Raw genomic sequence first — 19,669 nt, forward strand, 5'->3', positions numbered from 1 at the left:
ATTCCTTTGATTTGGAGGTATGAAAGGAGTGTTCAAGTTGTGTAATCTTAGCAAGAAGTGTGTTATGTAGTATTCGAGAAGCTTTATGTTTATTTGACACAAATCTAATGATGACATCTCGGGCAGTGGCCTTAAAGGCATCCCATACTGTATGAAAGGAGACATCATTAGTTAGATTAATGGAAAAAAATTATTGAGAGCAAGAGACAAATGACGAATTAAAACTTGGGTCGAGGTGTAAGGAATTGTTGAAGCGCCATTTTTTTGGTGATATGGATTGGTTCAAAATGTCCAGCTCAATCGAGATAGGTGCATGATCTAAAATGAGAATAGGGCCTATGTCAGCAGAACGTAGGGATTGGGAGATGTATCGTGAAATAAAAATATGGTCAAATCGAGATTGTGTTTGATGTGGAGGGTAGAAAAAGGAGTGTTCTCTTGTGGATGGGTTACGGAGGCGCCATGAGTCCAATAGATTTCTCTGTTGAATAGTTTGTGTAAAAGCTTTATGTGACGCGTTCGGGTTAAAGGGGGATTTAGAATTTCTATCAATAAACGGGTCCATCACTTGATTGCAGTCACCTGCGAGAATGAAGTTTTCTGACGGGGAATTTGAGCAATAACTGAGAAATACGAGACCAGAACATGGCGTCACCGTTGGTAGGGGCGTAAATGTTAAGCAAGGACAAGGAGGTCTTTCCCAGCAGGAGGTTAGTGAAAACCCATCTACCCTCTGTGTCGGATTCCTGAAACAAGCTTGGCATTCAATGCTTTGTGGCAGAGAGTTATAACCCCATTCCTTTTACCATCTCCTGGCGAGAAAAAGACTTCACCAACCCAATTTCTTTTGAGTTTTAGTGATTCGCTTTCAGTAAGATGTGTTTCTTGTAGTAACGCAATGTTAGCGTCTAGTTTGGAACGGTGGGATAAGACTCTCTGCCATTTAATGGGGTAATTCAAGCCTCTGACGTTCCATGTGACAATTTTCAAAAACGTGTTAAGTAGAAGTAATAAAAACATAAGTGAACCAGTAAAATTCTGTACATTGTGAACATTAATACTTGCGAAAAATTCAACAGCAATAGCTATATAAAACATTGGAAAAAACCTTATATTAGGTGCGAAGATATAGAAAGTCAAAACCAATTGAGAGAAGTGAAAAGGGTAGGGCAGATAAAGAAAAAGGAATGGAAGAAAAGAAACATGAAGGAGTGATGCATAAGAATGAAATAGATGATAGAATAGCACACAAGGAAAGGGAGTGAGAAAGAATACAAGAAAGGAAATGAGTACTGTGAAAATTAGTAAAGGTAAATAGGACATACCTACAAGGAGTTCAAAACAATGAAGCGGTGGGTGGATGAGACCACATGGAACGATGGCACATCCAGACTCCATGAGGTGAGGCAAGGTAGACATCAGGATGAAGACAAACATATAGGACAGACTTGATGGATACACTGAGATGGATCCTGTGAAGAGAAAAAGAACGATTAGTACTATCAAACATATTACGATAAAACGCACTATAAAGCATGGATTTCAAAGTAACGGCCTGGAATCAAAAGGTTGATTAAGACAAGCAGACCAAAATATTTTTTTAGAAATTAACTTAGGTATCCTCAAAAGAAATGATACAATAGTTTAGGAAACTACATAATGTTAGATAACATAAGCAAGATCACTTAAAGCGTGCATTAGATGTGTCCATCCGATCTGGGCTTTGCGCATTAAGGAAACTTCGCAGTTTAGTTGAGTCCTCGTAAGTCGTGGTATTATTGTTGAGGGTAACCTTGAACAGGCAGGGGTGGAATAATCCAAACCTAGCTCCAATAGATCGCAGTTCTGGTCTCATAGTAAGAAATTCTCTGCATCGATCTGCCGTTAATTTAGCGTAGTCCTGCGAAAAGAAAAGTTGGTTGCCTGAGAATGGTATCCGTTTCATGAGCTTGGCTGCCTGCAAAACTTTGAGGAGATCTGTGTATTCCAAAAAGTATAGTATGCAGCCTCTTGGTTTCTTCGTACTCGAGGATGATGAATGCATCAGGCCCAATCGATGAGCCCTTTGAATGTTAAGGATGGTGCCCTCAAGCAAGTTGAGGATTGATGGCAGGAATGTTTGAAAGAAAGAAATGGGGTCAGGCCCCTCTGAACCTTCTGCCAGATCATTTATGTGGAGGTTGTTTCTCCTATTTCTGTTCTCAAGACTTTCAACTTTTTTTTGGAAGACTGTGACTTGGGTTTGAAGAGCCACTGTTTTGGCAGTGGAAAAGTTTATCGTCTCGACTTAATGCTCAACTTTGGTGACTCTTTCTTCTAGTTTCTCCCATCCGTCTGTAAGAACTTGGATTTTAGAGTTAGTTTCACAACAAATGGTCTCAGGGCGCGAATCTCCTCCAAAAGAAGATCCATAGACACTGATGAGGATTGCTTCGGTGGATAAGGAGGGTCTTTTTTCAACCGCTGTTTTTTTAGCTTTGTTACCTGCCGCTGAACCATTAGCGACAGTTGGAGCTGCCATTTTAGGGGATGAACTCAGGGTTAGTTCCATTTGGGCGGGATGGGCTCGAGATTTGGAGTGTACCAGAAGTGTGCGCCTTGAAGCAGCTTGTAGAGAAAAAACTTTTTTCAATATGCCCATAGAAGGAAGTAAAGTCGATAGCAATGTTGATAAAAGCACAACAAATCACTTCAATTGAAAGTATGCAGGCTGAGAAGTGGCGCAGTAGTAATAATGAAGTATCATAAAGTGGAACGACAGTAGTGGCTACAAGCGTGTATGGAAACCCAAAGCATAATGAAATATCAGGTAGAGTTGTTAAAACAAACAAAATGATAATGCCAGTGTCCTGGGATAAGAAGAAAGCAAAGAGAGTTTGAAGAGACGCATGAGGTGAGGAGAAATAGGACTTTGCTAATACCTTAACCAAGGTGGTGAGCGGTACAAAGAAGGGCCTTAAAATATGCCGAAAACATAATGCGCTGCATTATTTTTCCGCACTTTCTTATGACGTGAGGTAAGAAATATGGAACAGTTCGTGAACACGGTCTACGTAGACGATTCCCTTCAGTTCGCGTGAAGCGCTAAGATGGCGGACGTCCAAGCGGCCGTAACAAGGATAACAATTAAAAGGTTCAGAAACGCCTGATAAGAGTTGGTAAGAGTTGAAGCTCGTTTCACCTGATAGAGAACAGGTTCCGACGACCCCAGAATTACCAATTTCTGTGATTTGAACCTCAAAACATTACACCAAGATATAGAAACAAGTTCAGATAGAAAAAATACACACATTTTCAAATATGTTATTTAATTCAAATTAAAAAAACAATATGTACAAATCAGAATTTTGATTTTAATGGGAATGTAGGAGCTTTCGAAAAATGTTATTTCGAAAAGACAAAGCAATATGGTAGACTCCAGCAGATCCCTTTTCGGGCAAGCCTACTACACAGCACATGTGCTGTTTGTGGTGATGCATGTTGTGATTAACCAAGAACATAGAGGGGCTTGGAGCCCGGCCATTGAATACCATTTTTTGGCTTTCCTTGTTACTCTTGTTTGCCTGGTTCTGATTTATGTCCCAGCTTCCCAATCTTGAATTGGTCCCTCCCATTCAGCATTGTCTCTTTACAGTCTCTTTGATTGGGGGCCATCGCTGCTTCCACTGCTTGCTTTTGAAGCACTACTTCTTTCTTTTATGTGATGCACACCAACAGTGTGTGTTTATGTCTTGTTTCCTTTGTGCATGTCTCTCATTCTGCACTTCGTGTTACTCTGTTGCTTGACTGCTTCCCCTCTTGTGGTCAGCCGTGTGCTTCTCCACATTGCATCCTCCCACCAACCTCACTCCCTCTGTGTGGCTCTCCTCCAATCCCATGCTTTTGCTTCCCTTCATGGGTTGCCTCTGCATTCCTTCCCACACTTCCCTGTGTTGGTTCACCATTTCCACAACCTCCCTTGTTACCTCCGCTAACCCCCACCATACCCCATGCTGCTTCACCATTCGCTCACACCAAGCCCGTGTTGCTTCTCTGTTGCCCCACCCTCCCAGTGTTGCTTCAGTTCCCCCTGCCTGGCCACCCACTTTAAAAAAAATCTTTTTGCACATGTTATTTTATTTTTCCACGTTCAATCGGTAACTAAAAATGTAACAAAACATCACCTGTGTCAAAGTCTTTTTTTGAAAAAACTTTAGCCATGTTGCACAGCATCACGGATGCTGTGCAGCGTGGCTAAGAACCATCTATAAAGTCAATATGTCTGAAAGACGAGACCTATTGGCAGGGAATATCAATGCTTTATTTGAGGCACTAATTGTTCATTCTATATTCTATTTAGTGTACTTGGCTACTCCCACAAATCAAGTTAAAGATGCCAACTCAATTTTTAGCCTTCAATTCCAAATTCATTTATATATACAGATTGCTTTAAAAGTTATAGTTTTGCATTCTGCTTTTGTATGTATATATACTTTTAATTTTGTAAACAGTTGCGGACCCCCCTGAGTAAGCTTTGTAGGCACCAAGGGTCTGCTTACCACGTGTCAAGAACCACAGCGGGTGAAGAAGCAGGGCTACAACAGGAGTGTAACAAATTGGACAGATTCATTTATTTTATCAAGAATTTTTGTGGCACACTCATGTCACCGGCTGGGCAATTTCAAGCTCGAAGGAAAGCTGGAGAATGGTTAGATGAGAGCGCCATTTAGAAAATTCAGCAGCCTAGGGTCCATACTATGCAAACCCGGAGAGACAACCATTTTACTTTGAGTTGCATGTTATGTGTATTGATCTTAATAAGACAATGACCTCTTTCCCTTTGAGCAGTGGGCAGAAAACATCTAAGGTCATGCGTATTTCACTGGAAGAGTCACCCAGTTGTTTATGGTCCTGGTCTTGCAGTGAAAATTCAAATTTGTTTCAGCACAGACCCCCAGTGTGGGTGGGCACATTCGAGGGAAGGCGGCCAGCAAAGGGTGCTTGATGTCTTATACCTGATGACACCTAATACAGATGTTTACATCATCCAGTCTGCTCTAGAAGTTTCTCCTTCATTGATGCAGAGCATAAGACACATTTGTGTCTTTCTGGTGGTTTGGTTTTATTTCTTTGACTTCATTTCTGGTGTAAGTGAGATAGAGGGTGTCATTGTTTCTTTTCTCAAAAATGTGGTGTTAATTTAGAGAAGTTGTCCAAGAATCCTGGTATCCAACTCTTACACTAATTAAGGAGGTTAATTAAGGAGTTCAGTAGATTTTCTGGATGCGCATGATGTGCGGTGGCAGCTTAAACGGGGTCCAGCTGGTCTGCTCTGACCATTTTAGGCAATCTAGTAAGGATCCCAGAAGACTGGGAAATAATGCAAGCTGAAGACCAGACATTGAAAAAGGTAGCTGCATCCCCCGATCATGTTGACAGAAAGGGGGAGCAATGGAAACTAAATATTAATCAGCAAAAACTTTCTCTGACCCGGTTCCTATACCCCATAGAAGACAATGTACATAATTTGTTATCGAGTCATGGTTTGCAAAGGAAGCCAGTGGTGGGTTCCATGGCCCGATATGCGCTATACCATCAACAACAGATGTCGGGGTTCCGAATGCTTACGTCTTGCAATACTTTAATTGAATGACCCAGGTTCTACCAGACCTGGATAGGTTGTTTTTTTGTTATGTATACATTCTTATTATTGTTCTTCCGGCTGTGTCTAAGCACCCCTCGTCTGGTAGATTTTGAAGTTGTATGCTTATAAGAGTGCATGTACAATATATAAGGTAAGTGAGGCACTGTGGAAGAAAGTGGATTTCCCAACCTGTTGCGGTGTTCTCAAGCTAGTAAAGTAGGACCAAAGTCAGGACGAATTTCTCAACAAAGTAATGGTAAGGACTCATCACGATCTCAGAAAGCTTACCGTAGAACATTCCATAAACGTAAGAGAAAGTATTTTTTTAATTTGCTCTTCCATCTCATGAAATGTGCTATCAGGTGTGTCATTTTATTTGAGGGGTGGGATGTTAATGGTAAGTACAGTTTGAGAATGCCCGCCCTCATGCTTTTTCACTTACATCTCTTCCAGGAGATCGTCATGCCCAGAGTTCTCTATGAGGAGGTGATTGAGGTGGATGAGCGGGTGACCCTTCACCGCGATGGCTGCCAACTCCAAAAGAAGGACTCCATCAAAACGTTTCTAGGTGAGCCCATGTTTTGGCTGGGGCTGAAAGGTAGTCCCTGGCATCCTGTTGACTTGTTCATAATCACATTCATGATACTAAACTATTTATGTTATGTTAGTAGAATTATAAGAGCGCTCGATTGCCCAGAGGCGTCTTGGCGCTAGCTTTGACACTATCAAGAAGAACCGAGAAAGGGGGAATGAAGCTCATTCTGCATTAAACAACAAGGTTTTCAAAGCCACCCTAAACATCAGTAGATTGGGCATGGCTCTAATTTTCATGGGAAGAGAGCTCCAAGCCTTTGCTACTCCAATTACAAAACTTATTTCAGCCCCAGAAGATCTTTTAAACTTGGAGACTGACGTACATTTGACTGTTGCGGACCACAGTGTTCTACCTGGGGCATACCAGCTGAAACTATTTTTCAGAAAAACTGGACCTTGGTTGAGTAGTGCTTTATAGGGGGTACATATAGCCTTGAAAGTAATTCTCACTCTTACTTGCAGCCAGTTTAATCTCCTGATAGATTTAGACACTGACTGATATTTTGGGATCTTTGACAATAGTCGTGCTATGGCCTTTTCAGCCTGGTTAGTAAGTACTGATGCAGATGTAGATACAGTCCATTACAGTAGACTATTTTAGTAAGTACTAGCGAGCTGTGTACCGTACTTCGGAGATCTGAAGGGATAAAAGGTAGGGTCATTTGTATGGTCCTTAAGGTATGAAAGGAAGACGATGTCACTGCATTGACTTGATCCGTAAAAATGAGTTATTGTCTTTCTCATTCTGGGAAGATTGGGCTTGAAGAGTCTTAGGGACTGCATGATAAGCTAGTTTAACATTAGAGGCGCGCAAAGTTACGTCTGCACCCACAAATCCCAGCCCTTGATTTAGTGACTTCTAAGGTCTAAGAGGGTACTTAAATTGTCCAGTCGGCCAAATCTACCTCAGTTGTTAGTGTGGGATGAGGTGGGAACATGTTCCCATGCAACTGCCATGGCAGGTGGAATTTATGTTATACTATATAGTTGTTTTATTGAAAACATGAAATTAACAAGTCAAAAAATGCAAACAGAAAAATAATTATGGCTGACAATAAATCTAAAACCTCTGTCATACTATATACATCTGTGGAAGATGAATGAATACCAGAACTACTAGCCTAAACCTAAGAGAGGCAGTGTTCAAACAAAACATTTTCAGTTCTTTCCCAAAAACAGAAAATGGTGGCCCAAGGTTTAGGAGTAGCGTAAAAAGAATTCCGGAGCTGCGAGTGAAAGCGCTTGACTGGCAGTACAGGGAGAATATCAAGTCGAGTTATGGCTAGTGAGGCAGGGTCCTTAGTCTTCAGTTGAGGAATGAAGGAGGGGTCACTTTATACGATCATTCAGTGCAACTAAGGCATGAGTCTGTCTGCTTCGGGTGAGGGCCAGCCATTAAATCAGGGGTCTTTTCTCTTGTGTTGATTGACAGCCTTCGAAATGTGGGTTTTACCTCCTCCTGTTCAGAGGCGTCCTTTGTGCTAGTGAAAAAGACTCTTTTCTTTTGAAGACTGACCAGGACTAGTCTTAATCCTGGGTCTTTCCCCTTTTGTTGAGTCATAGCAGGTGTGGCATTGAAGGTGAATTTTCTCCTTTTCTCTTGATTGAAAACCAGAGATAGATGAATCCCTTTTCTTCTTTTGAGTGACTTCCAGCGAGCCATTGAAGAATGTGTCTCTCCTATTATGTTTATTGACAGTCTCTGATGTAGAGGCCTCTCCTCTTCTGTTGAAGGATTGCCAGTGAGGCAGGGAAGAAAGGGTCTCCCCTTGTTTTGAGTGATAGATGTGTCTCTTGTCTTCTGGAGTGAGTGAAAGACACTGATAGGACTTCTTTGCTCCTTAATGGCAGGTGACTAGGATATTTCGCTGCTGTGAATAGCCAGCAGGGCATTGCTTCTTACTTTCTCAGTGTTTGCCAATGACTATCAAAAGCAAATTGTTCATCATGAGTGACATCTGCTGATTAGTGTCTCTCGTTGGTACTATTTTATGCTGAGTTGCAGTCCAAAAGAGCTGGTTAAAAATTAAAAGGCACAGTAAATATGTCACTTACTCCTATTGTGAGAACGTCGGATGATGTTCATAAACAACCCTGATTTTGTTCGTTGTCTTCTTTGTGAAATGATCTAATGCTGTTTTCAATATTATGTTTGTACAAATATATAACTGTATCTTCTTTAGGGTTTTAACCACATACAATGCTTCTTTTTTTTACTGTTACATTTTATTTTGAACTCTTTTTTTTTTATGACATATATATCACTTCCCTCCCTTCCCCTCTTTTTCTTTTTTATTCTTTTTTTTTTATTCTAGGATATAATGTTTATTGTAACCAGTATGCTTTTTTATCTCTTGCTGTATATATTACGATTACTTGTGTTCTTTTAATGGTTTTTTGATTGCATATTGTAATATCTTTTAGGTTTCAATAAACTCAAACTTAAAAAGGCACAGTAAGTGTTGTTTGTCCTGTGTCTATACGATTGCTTTTATTCCACTTGTTTTCCTACCCAGGTTCAACAGGGGAGTCCATTGAGCTGTGTCAACCGATAGATCTCACTCAGCTGAAGGCGGACCTCGAAGGGGTGTTGGCCAAAGGGATTCGCAGCCTGGCCGTAGTTCTCATGCACTCCTACACGTGAGTCACACTCTCTTCCCCCTCTTGGACTGAATAGGAATCTTATACTGAAATGGAAATGTTGTTTGGTACTCATTAAAAGCCTATTTGCATGTATAAGTCAAACTTACATAGGCAGATTCCTTTGCGGTAAGGCCCTGCGTATCGAGTCATGGACTTTGACTGTACAAATCATTGTTATTACATATGATAGTTAATTGAAACATAGGAATCCTACAGCAGGGTAAGCAAGTTAAAAATGTACTTAGTTTCATATGCCTGCTTTCAAGTTAAATGTGGGTTGGCATTTCACAACCTGAAAAATGGAAGAAAATACACATTCAAGTACTTTTAGTGTGATGAGCATGCATGTCCATGATAGCTTCATTTTGTGTGCACAATTTAAATGTTGTTGTTATTTACAATGCCAACCAAGTTCTTTTAAATTCATTCATTCTTATACAACACCCGGCTATCTGTCTCTATTACGTTTACCCACTGACATTTGTTTTCATGTGATCAATCATTGTAAAAAGAGGCGCTGCTTTGAAAACATGTCATCAAGTCATCTGCCATTTAGAAACATTGAAATGCCTTTCTGCATTCTCCATTTCTCTTCCTACTTGCACCTGAATGCTCTCAAGTGTGATGTTATTATTAGCCATGCATTGATATGGGTCGCAAAGCTATTTCAAGAAAAGTGCTTTCTGAAGAAATGCATTTTTTTCTAATAGTACCAGTGGGCCACCAATTAAAACATAGATATTTATTAAAATGTGAAGCTGTTTCTGAGCCATGATACGTCTCTACTAGCAAATCTCAAAGCGTATCTGCAGATGAGCCGTCCAAGTTTCTTCTTGATTTATATTTTATGTAATAGTTTGCCGTGAATGGCGCATGCACCTCTGCATCAAATTTAAATGCATATATGTTTAATATCAAGCCATTGAGGATCAGTAGTGCCTTCTTATTTTCTTGCTGCAAGAAATTGTACTACAAGGTTTTTTAAAACTCTTAGAGAGAGGCATGAGTCTGAATGACTGGTTGCAGTGAGTTCCAGGGGCGGGCAAAAAGACTAGAGCATGGACGCAGCGCAGAGTGGTTTGGGAGTTAGATCAGAAGGTTCGGGATGGCAGATTTAAAGTTTGGGTGGCAGTATTGTTAGGGGATATGCCATGGACCACCTTGAATACGAGTGTCAGTGACTTTAACAAAGCCAAGCCTTTTAGTGACAAAAGGTTGATTTGGGAGCATATCTGGAGAGGTTGTATAAAGTTATAGTGGGAAAGTTAGGAACCTTATAAAATTCTGGCAAAGAATATTGATGGAGGGTTATTTTGGGCTGTTGCAGTATTCCAGTTTCCTAAGAGCTAACAAATAGATCTGTGCTTTGGCTATGTAGATTGGGAAAAAGTGTGTATTTTGTTAAATTTTTTGTACTTGATATGCTGATGTGGCAGCATTATTAATGAAAGATTTCATTCAGATCGATAGGCTGAATAGGAAATTATGACTTCTAGCAGAAGTTGAAACTCCAGCTACCATGGGCTCTACATAGAGCTGCTTTGAACTCTGGTCACCAACAAAAGCACTGAAATTCTCGGATACACTAATGGCTCACAACTCTCCCTAAAAATGTCCTTCTCCCACGACATCCACCATCACTGGTACTACCTGCACCTCAACCAGGGATGGGTGTCCAACAACCACCTGAAACTCCACCCCACCAAGACCAAGTTTCTTCTCTTCAACAACATCCATAATCATCAACTAGTCCAAATCTGGACATAAAGCTGCAGAGAATCAACCACCAATGCCAAGTAACTCAGATTCAACCTGGAAAGACATTGCCAAAAAGACAAGACAGCCTGGCAGGCAACAGTTCTCTCCATTAAAGGAAATGAAAGGCTGCTGTCTAAGCCTTCATCCTGCAGCAAGCCTTTTGAAAAGCCAGAGAACATTATCCCCACCCTGATGGAAATCCAATGGCTCCCTTAACTGGTCTCACCACCTTCAAGACCAACTCCATTGTCTACATAGCCATCATCATCAAGACACTTGCCAATCTGGTTGACAGCTGATCATACGTTTGGCCCTGTACGGTGCTTTGCTGCTTCAAGCTAGTTTCATGCATACATACATATCTACAAGTGGATTTGGCTAGGTGAAAGGAAAGGTGCAGATGAAGAAGAAAGTTAAAGGATCTCAGATTTGGAAGGGTTTAATAAGAGAGACCATAAAGCCATCCAGTGATGAATGACAATGAAACAATCAGAAATACATCAATAGAGGAGAACAGAGAATATTTGAAAGCAAAAGATACCTATATGATTAACAAAAAGATGATTATTAAAGCCAAAAGAGGAGATTGTCAGCAATAAAGTTAGTGTAGAGATGTAGAGAGACATAAGGAGTGGACCTAGAGCTGAGCCACTAGCTGTTAGTGATTTGGGTGGAAATAACTTGGAGTCCAAGCAAGTGGAAAGGAACAGCCAAAGAGGCAAGAAGAAACCCATTTTGGCCTTAAGTAGGCGATACATAGGGTGTTGAGGGAGGTTTGCAATACAGTGTGATCTTGTCAAAACTAGAGGGACCCCACATACCAAGGGGACAGGGTAGCACTTAACAGTAAATTTGACAGAATTCCCCTTAGGATGAATGTCTAAACCGACTTCAGATCTCCAACAATCCAAACTACATTTCGGATGCCTTTTTCGCCATAAACGGGTACCGCACGAGATTGTGAAAAATACACAAAGTTTTAATCATGCAATTCTGACTAATACAAAAATATTTATTTCTTCTATATATGTTAAATCCTAAAATCCCATAAAAACAAGTACATCGCACGAAGTGAAACAATATTCAAAACAACATTTCCCTCAAAAACAAAAGACAAGTGAGAACAATTAAGACACAACAATTTGTCTATTTTACTTCTGCAAATCTGCTTCTAGTATCAACAGGGATCCATGATTCACACAATTCTTCTTGTAGGGTTTCCTAGTGTATGGCAGATTCTGCATATGTATACGTCGATGCGTTTCAATGAAAATATTAATATTGATAACAACCACCTTCTTCAGGACAGCGCAAATGATTCGATCTCCCACAAGTTTTATTTAAAAATCATCTATAAAAACAATATGGACTGTTTAATATAAATCCCGTACATAAATAATAAAAACATTCAAGCACAAAACCTCTTCTTTAAACCAAGTGTATCACCGAACCCCAGTGGTACTTGTATAGGTTCACCCTCACAACAAGCTAATCCATCAACAACTACTCGTCATTCAGGATAACACGCAATGGACCAATCCAGGCCCCACATCAATGGGCCACTGCGAGATAACACGATGAATGGGTGAAGAGTGCCCTTTATGGATATCTTAGATGTGCTGGTGAATTTATATGAATACATGAGAGTATAGTATTTAAACTTTATGGTGTGGGACATGGATTGGTTCATTGGTTGGATTTACGGTTTTCCTTAATATTGCCGAACAAGGGAGTGCTTTAAGAGCTAATTCCTTTCCAGAACTAATTCCATTCCTGGCTTCACAGCTAAGCCCTTGAACACTTGTTCCAGAGCTTAGCTGTGAAGCCAGGAATGGAAAGGACCAGCAACCCATGCAGGCCTCGATAATGTGGGAGACATGACACAAGCAAGCCGTTGACCTCCTAGTAGCAAGAGATTTGAAAAGTGATCACTTTTTCAAGGATACTAGCAGGATAGGGAGGAGGGAAAAAAGGACAGTAATTCCTGAGGTTTTTGGGGAAAAATGGAAATTCCTCAAAGAGGAGGAACCAACTGAGCTTGCTTCAAGCTATCTGGAACAGTAGCTGATGTTTTGGAGATATTGCAAAAGTCCATGAGGACAGGACCCAGCACTGTGTGGACTAGGACTGTTATGCTAGGAGGTTAAGGGTCAAAAGAGGACCCTGAGTTGGTAGCTCTTAGAAGGGTAAGCACCTCCTCATTAGAGAGAGTTGAACTCTGACAATGAAATGTCACAAGAAGATTGTACCTCGTCAAGAGTAGCAAACACAGAGTCCAAGGTTGGCTGGGTGGAGAAGAAAATTTGCCTAGATAAAAGAGATTTTACAGGAAGAGAAGGAAATGAGGTCATGTCACAATTCCTCTGAGGGTGAGACAGAAGTGCTGCACACCTAAGGCAAGAGGAACTCTTTCACAAAAGAAAATATTGGCATTACAGGGATTTACAGTGGCGCTTACTGATTTTGAGTTCATCAGAATATCAAGGAGCAGAGGGTGATGGGCTCTTGAATTTTTAAGGGGATCTCTGCATCAAGGGTAACTGTGATACAGTAGTCAAAGGACTCAATGGGAAAGTAATGCAAGCGTAGGTAGGGAGAGCTGAGTTTCGAAGGGTGCAAGATAAATTGTTAGCTGTCACTTTGGTCTGATGAGATGAGGCAAAGGTTTAGAGTCAGAAGGGATTTCATGTGCAGGAATGGGAGTGGGAGATGGCCAGCTAAATGGTCAGAGCAAATTAATGGAAATGGAGTGTGACGACCTTGTCAATACTGGTGAAGATAGGGCTCAGCATGTGACCAGCTGCACGGGTGGGTGCCTTTAAATCAATGAGAGGTTGACCCCAGCAGGCGCCTCAATCGATTAGGAAGCCATATATGTTTTGGGGGTGCAGGTTAAGGTGTCCCAGGATAATAAAGTTAGAAGATTTTAAAATAAAAGGGGCAGAAATTCAGAAAGGGCACTAGAGAATTGAGCTTTGGGTTCCATTGACCAATTAGTAAGAGGGCTTTAATAACTGATAGTAGAGGTAAAGGTATGTTAAATGAACATAACCTATGCTAAAAGCTAGTAGTGTCCATTACAGAAAAATTTAAAATGGATCCATAGGAAATGACCGTTCCACACCACTTTTATCTTGACGGTCAAGATGCAGAATGGAATAATTAGGGGGAATAGCAGCAGTGAGATCAGTGGCAGAGCCTTGTGCAGCCAGGCCTCCATGGGGAAGATGGTGCCCAGCTAATAGGTAGAGATAAAATCAAATATATCCATTTGTTTTTTTTTAGAGACCTAACCTTGATTAGATAGCAGTTAGGTGCAGTCACAGTTGCAGGGTCAAATGGTCGTCGCAACCTATCAGAGGAGTATGGTAAGGCAACAGAGGCGCGAGGTAGGCATTTAGAGTTGGAGGCTAGCATAGAGAATCGCCAGGATGTACAAGATAAAAACCATTGTATGCAGGCAAATGGCAGGGGGCAGTTCAAGTACAACTTAGCTGTGGGTCTAAGGGCATACAGGTCCATGGAAGGAAGTGTAGATCACAGGAGTAGTAGAGCAAGGGCCTGGGTCCTTGGTACTAAGCGTGGTTGGGACGTGGATGGGTAAAGACTTGCTTGCCTTCGGCGCAGATGAGAACCCTGTAAGCTAGAGAAAGAGATTTGAAAGTTTGTGGGGGGGTGGGGGGTGTTTGAAGCACATGAAGTTTTTCAGATTTGAGGTTAAGTTAAGCTATCTAGGAGGAGATGTGGTAGAGTCAGAGAGAAGAGCAGAGTGAGCGTGTGGGATTCATGGTGAGGAAGGAGGGAAAGGGGGGTCAGTAGGGGCAGATGCAAAGGGTTCTCTAATGGAGGGGATTTTACTGGCTTGCCTCATGTTACTTAGAAATAAGGTCATGCAGCCTGAGTAAGTAATTGAAGGGGTTTTCCTATATTGTACACATTATGAACTGACTGTCATGAAGGTGGTTGTATGAATGAGGGTGCCCTTTTGCAAGCAGAGTTCCCCAAGTGTTTCTCAGTCGAGACCAGTCGCTCCTCTTTCCTCTGCTGAGCCATGTCCTACCTCCTACGCTCAACCTGTTTCTCTACCCTCTCTGACAGATGGTCCAAACATGAGCTCCAGATTGGGGAGCTGGCTCGGACAATGGGCTTCCATCATGTGTCGCTATCCTCAGAGGTGATGCCCATGATCCGTATTGTGCCCCGAGGTTACACGGCCTGCGCGGACGCCTACCTCACCCCTTGCATCCGTAGATATCTCGATGGATTCTGTACTGGATTTAAGGATCAGCTACAGGTGAGGTGTCTCTCTATGCTGTACCAGAGTATATGGATGAATTAATTATTTTGCTGGACCTTTAGTTCTATCTCTTTTTTGAAATGTGATATCACTGATAAGTGACCATGCAGATATGCATAGACTAGTGTAATTAAACACACAGTTACAAAGATGCAAACAAAGAGAGAAAGGTCACATGCACAGCATCCTCACAGAAGGTCTCTCTGTTTATTCTAATATTCACTGGTTGCCACTGCAGTATCTCTCTGTGGTATTTTACAGCACATGTCCCTCCTGGTGAAGGATCCGCAGATCGAAGGATCTGACCACATACCCCCTGCTCTAAAACCACTGCTCTAGCTTCCATAAAGCCCATGGTGATCATGTACCTATGGAAACAAGATGCTTATAACACCCACTTAGACCCATGCACTCCTTATCGATCCACAGACCTGATTTTAGAAGGTGCATTCCGGGGTGAGAGACGTCAAACAGTATGGCAATTACTTGTTGAATTACCTGATTGTGGAACTCACAGGATGGCTCAAGCTGCCATAATTCAAGACAAATCTAAAAACATGGTTCTTCAGAGGAAGACCCTCTTGAACTGGTCATAATGGAAGTGAGCCATCTCCCCCTGGAGGGCCAGGGACACACCGAACATCCAATGCCGGCCACTCTAACCTGTGTTAGACATTGAAGCCCCCAGCCAACTATCCCTGAGAATTTCTTCTCTACCAGTTTTTGCGAAGTTGGATTTAAACACTATCATTAATTGATATATTGCACAAGAGTGTGGTAGAACCATCAGGGAGTGTGTACTCCTGCTCCCTAACATCAAGACAACCTCCACCCGGCAAAGGGTGGAAACGACCATAGAACTGATTAAATTAAGGAAAGCTGAAGAAGAAGTTACAGGTTATGTATCCTTCCAGTTACTGAGGCTGAAGAAGGTTTTGACTCAGTCACACACTGACTTGAGTGAACTCAGGACCAAAAAGTTCCATTGAAACAAAAGACTGCCTGGTCTCTGGGAAAGAGTGATTAATGGTGCTGTGAGAAAAGCAAAGCATCAAATGCTTGATCACATGATAAGCTGACAGATTTAACTAATTTTCATAACTATTTAGGGTTCTATAAATCCTTGGTTAATAAAGAAAGAAGTATCATCATCACAAACTGATGATGAGAAAATTGTCAATGAATTAAGCAATATAGAACCTATAAAGCCTAAGTTTGTATACTTCCTGTATTTTTTCTTTTCTTTAAAAAAATAATATTTATTGACATTTTATTCAAACATATGGACCTTTATATATACCGTGTACATTTAAATAATCACAGCAACTTTCCAATCGTAATATATCCTTGAACATCCTCTACATCAATATTTTCTACTGTATTTCGTTGCCTGGTCCCCTTTGTCAACTGTATCAACCCAGAATTATTCCCTAGTTAACTTATTCCCCCCTCCCTACCCACCCAGCTCAGCACCGCCGACGTTTCGTCATCTCTTACATAGGATCCTGGTGTAACTCATGATATGTCAACTGTCCATTATCTGAGTTCTGATTCATAGTTTCTTCTCTCACTTTTGGAATGTTATTACTATTGGGTATTCGTATTATGTGTTGTTAATGCTGTATGCATGTCTTTAATATCAGCGAGCATTGCCATCCAGGCACTTCTATCGTCTTCCAGTTTCTTACTTAATTATTCACAACGTTTAGGAAATATGTGTTGGAATTAAAATCATGCATACAACACGCTACACAAAACAAATCACGGCAGCCAACACAAAAGAACACTGATCACAACACAGACGGATACCAATCACAATATCGAACACACCTCCACACAGAAGAAAAAACACACCACACCACCAAACAGAACTCCAGCACAGCACCAAGCACACAACACAACAACAAAGGTACAACACAAAGAGAAGCTGTGATTCAGAGAATGTTTCCTAGTTTGTATCCCTTGTGACAATCATGAAGGCCATGGGACAACAGTGGTGTGCATTTGTTGTACATGCTGTACACTACTTCGTTTCTCATCCACTTCGAGACTTCACTTTCTCATGATAATGCTTTCACCGACATCACTGACCTTCAAATGGAACAGACGGACTCAGAAAGTCCCTTTTCTTTCAATAAATATCAATACACATTCGTAGATTGTAAGTAAGTAAATAAGTACGTTTTTATTGTTTGGTCAATTAAAACCTTAACAATATAATGGACATATAAAAATAAAAAAAACATTAAAAGAGGAGTCAACTTTACATCAATAAGAAACTCATAAAATATCATTGTTAAAAATTATTTGCCAATTTATTGTCCAATTTTTCACTGCCAGAGTTCCAGCCCTGTTAACAAACTTTTTTTTTATTTTTTCAGTCGTTACCACCTTCGATGTCGCTTTTTTTATAGTCAATTTTATCGGCCTGGTCAAAAACTTTAGGGAATTTGATCAATTTACAGTTCAATTATGGGTCCGATGGATATAGACACGCAATTATTGCGGCTCTACAGGTCCTGATGCCTCTAACGTTACAAATTTGTCTGAATAAGGTGGCTCGTGCATTGTAGAGTTTGTTGCATATGCAGATTACATGAATAAAGTCTTCTTTGTGATAGCCGCAGAGTCTACATGATTTTGGGCCTATGTGCACCCAGATCGGCTGATCCGCTGTTGATGGTAATTTTCCGAAGCGTATTGCCATTAATTGTTTTTTCAAATTAATTGAGAATGTCATGTTCAAGTAAGGGGCTGGTGCAAGTGACTTGTAATTATTAATCACCGTCCAAGCGTGCGACCTTAACCTGAAGATATTTTTATCGACTTTTAATGAATGAATTTTTGCTGCTTTTTTTATTGCTTGTTTGAAGGACTGATAGGGTAGGTTTTGTTCCATAAGTCATTTGTACAGGTTATTGACAAAGATTTGTATAGGTATTGATTATAAGGTGATTTTCTGTCATCTTCTACTTCGGTCCAAAGGGCTTTATTAATTGGTGATGTGGCCGCATTCTGTTTTAACCGATACCAAAGCTTTACTGTGGTATACATTCATCTTATAAAGTCATTTGTTAGGCCGAATTCAAGACGAACCTGTGCCGGAGAAGCTGATCGTTGTAGCTGAAAAACTTTTTTATAGGTAGAAACTATTAGTTGGTTTAAAAGCTCCGAATCTTTGCCATGAAAAGCGGCACTGGCTTATGTTATCGTAGGAAGGATTTTCGCCGCCATCACCGCTAGCAGTGGTTTATATGAAGGACCATTCAACTTTTTTGCCAGTTGACTGAAGGCGAATGTGAGAGCGCTGGTTCTCTGAGTCATGTACTTTTTTGCTCTATGTGATTTTGTAAATTGTCTATATAAAATCCCAGGTATTTATAATTTTTTACTTCCTCTAATTTGTTGCCATTGAGCCAGATGTTCTGCATGCTTCTCCGGTGACTGCCAATCACCATTGTTTAAAATTTTTTTTTTTATTAACAATTGTTTTGGTTTTTGATGTATTTATTTCTAGATTGTTCTCTGAGATGTAATCTGACATTTCATTTAAAACTCTTTGAAGACCGATCTTTGTTAGACTCATTAACACCACATTGTCAACGTACGAGAGGTGTGTGAGTGCTAGCTTACCAAGTTTCAGCAAATGAGAATTAGTGCAGTCTAGCCTCTGTGCAAGATCGGACATGAACAAATTAAAAAGATGTGGGGCCAATACGCAACCTTGTTTGAGGTCTTTAGTCGTAATCAGCTTTCTTGATAATCTGGTGCCGTCTCCTTTCTTAATTCTTATCCATGTATTGGAGTAGAATTGCAGTATTCCATGTAGTAATCTTTCAGGTATGTTCCAGGCTCGCAGTTTTTTCCAAAGGAGGCGATGGTCTACACTGTCGAATGCTGCCTTTAGGTCTATGAAGCAGAGGTAAAGTTGTTGTTTCCTCTGCTTGCATTTGTTTGCTATTAGCTAAGATGTTCGATATCGTCCCTATTCCTTGCCTGAAACCTGTCTGATTAACTGGAATAAGATTGAGGTTATCTGACCATTCCTTCAGGTCTTCCAAAATGACTGTGGCGTGGTATTTGGCTTCAACATCCAGGAGGGCGATTAGCCTGTAATTCAATGGATTAGTTCTATTTCCTCCTTTAAAAATGGGTGTCAGTATCGAGCCTTGCCAATTCGGTGCAATACAGTTTAGGAGCTCTATTTCTTTGTATAACTTGAATAAATGCTTGCTCCGGAAAGATGGATCATTCTTAAAAATGGCTTGTGGAATTCCATTAGGTCCTGGAGCGCCGTCTCCTCTACCTTTCTTAATTATGCGTATTACTCCATCAGCTAGCACGGAGGACTGGCTTGTCTTTACATTTGGGGAACTGGTGCCATTTGTCCTCTACGTTTTGGTTTTTGCCTCCGTTGGCTTAGCTCCGGAGACCTTTTTTCTCTTGTATGACGCGTGCTGACCTCTCCTGAGTTGTTTGTGTCACTGACCCATTGTATGATAATTTCAGATGTATTTTTGTCCCAGGGTGTTCACTTCTAGCATGTCATGAGTTACGATTTCTGTAAACTTTGTGGTTAGAGATTTTGCCCACTCATGTTCTTGAATATTTGAGGATGACGTGTTCACCGGCCTATATAATTTATTTATGATTTCCCAAAATGTGTTCAAGTTGGTTTTCTTAGCACTGCAAAGCAATTCAGCCCAAAATTTGTCATTGCCAGTTCTTAATTCTTCCCATAGCATTTTTTCCTC

At 40.8% G+C, this 19,669-nt stretch overlaps 1 protein-coding gene across 5 annotated transcripts in view; it reads left to right on the plus strand.

Annotated features, from left to right (window-relative positions):
- Window positions 1-19,669, plus strand: part of OPLAH (5-oxoprolinase, ATP-hydrolysing) — a 443,349-nt gene that overhangs the window by 220,260 nt on the left and 203,420 nt on the right. For all 5 annotated transcript variants that reach the window (XM_085604553.1, XM_085604550.1, XM_085604552.1 and 2 more), the window contains exons 4-6: window positions 6,077-6,191; window positions 8,734-8,857; window positions 14,717-14,912. In XM_085604553.1, the coding sequence (XP_085460679.1) occupies window positions 6,077-6,191; window positions 8,734-8,857; window positions 14,717-14,912 (435 nt within the window). The remainder of the gene's footprint in view (window positions 1-6,076; window positions 6,192-8,733; window positions 8,858-14,716; window positions 14,913-19,669) is intronic.

This window comes from Triturus cristatus, chromosome 5_1 (genome assembly GCF_964204655.1).
Source record: "Triturus cristatus chromosome 5_1, aTriCri1.1, whole genome shotgun sequence".
Taxonomy (NCBI): domain Eukaryota; kingdom Metazoa; phylum Chordata; class Amphibia; order Caudata; family Salamandridae; genus Triturus; species Triturus cristatus.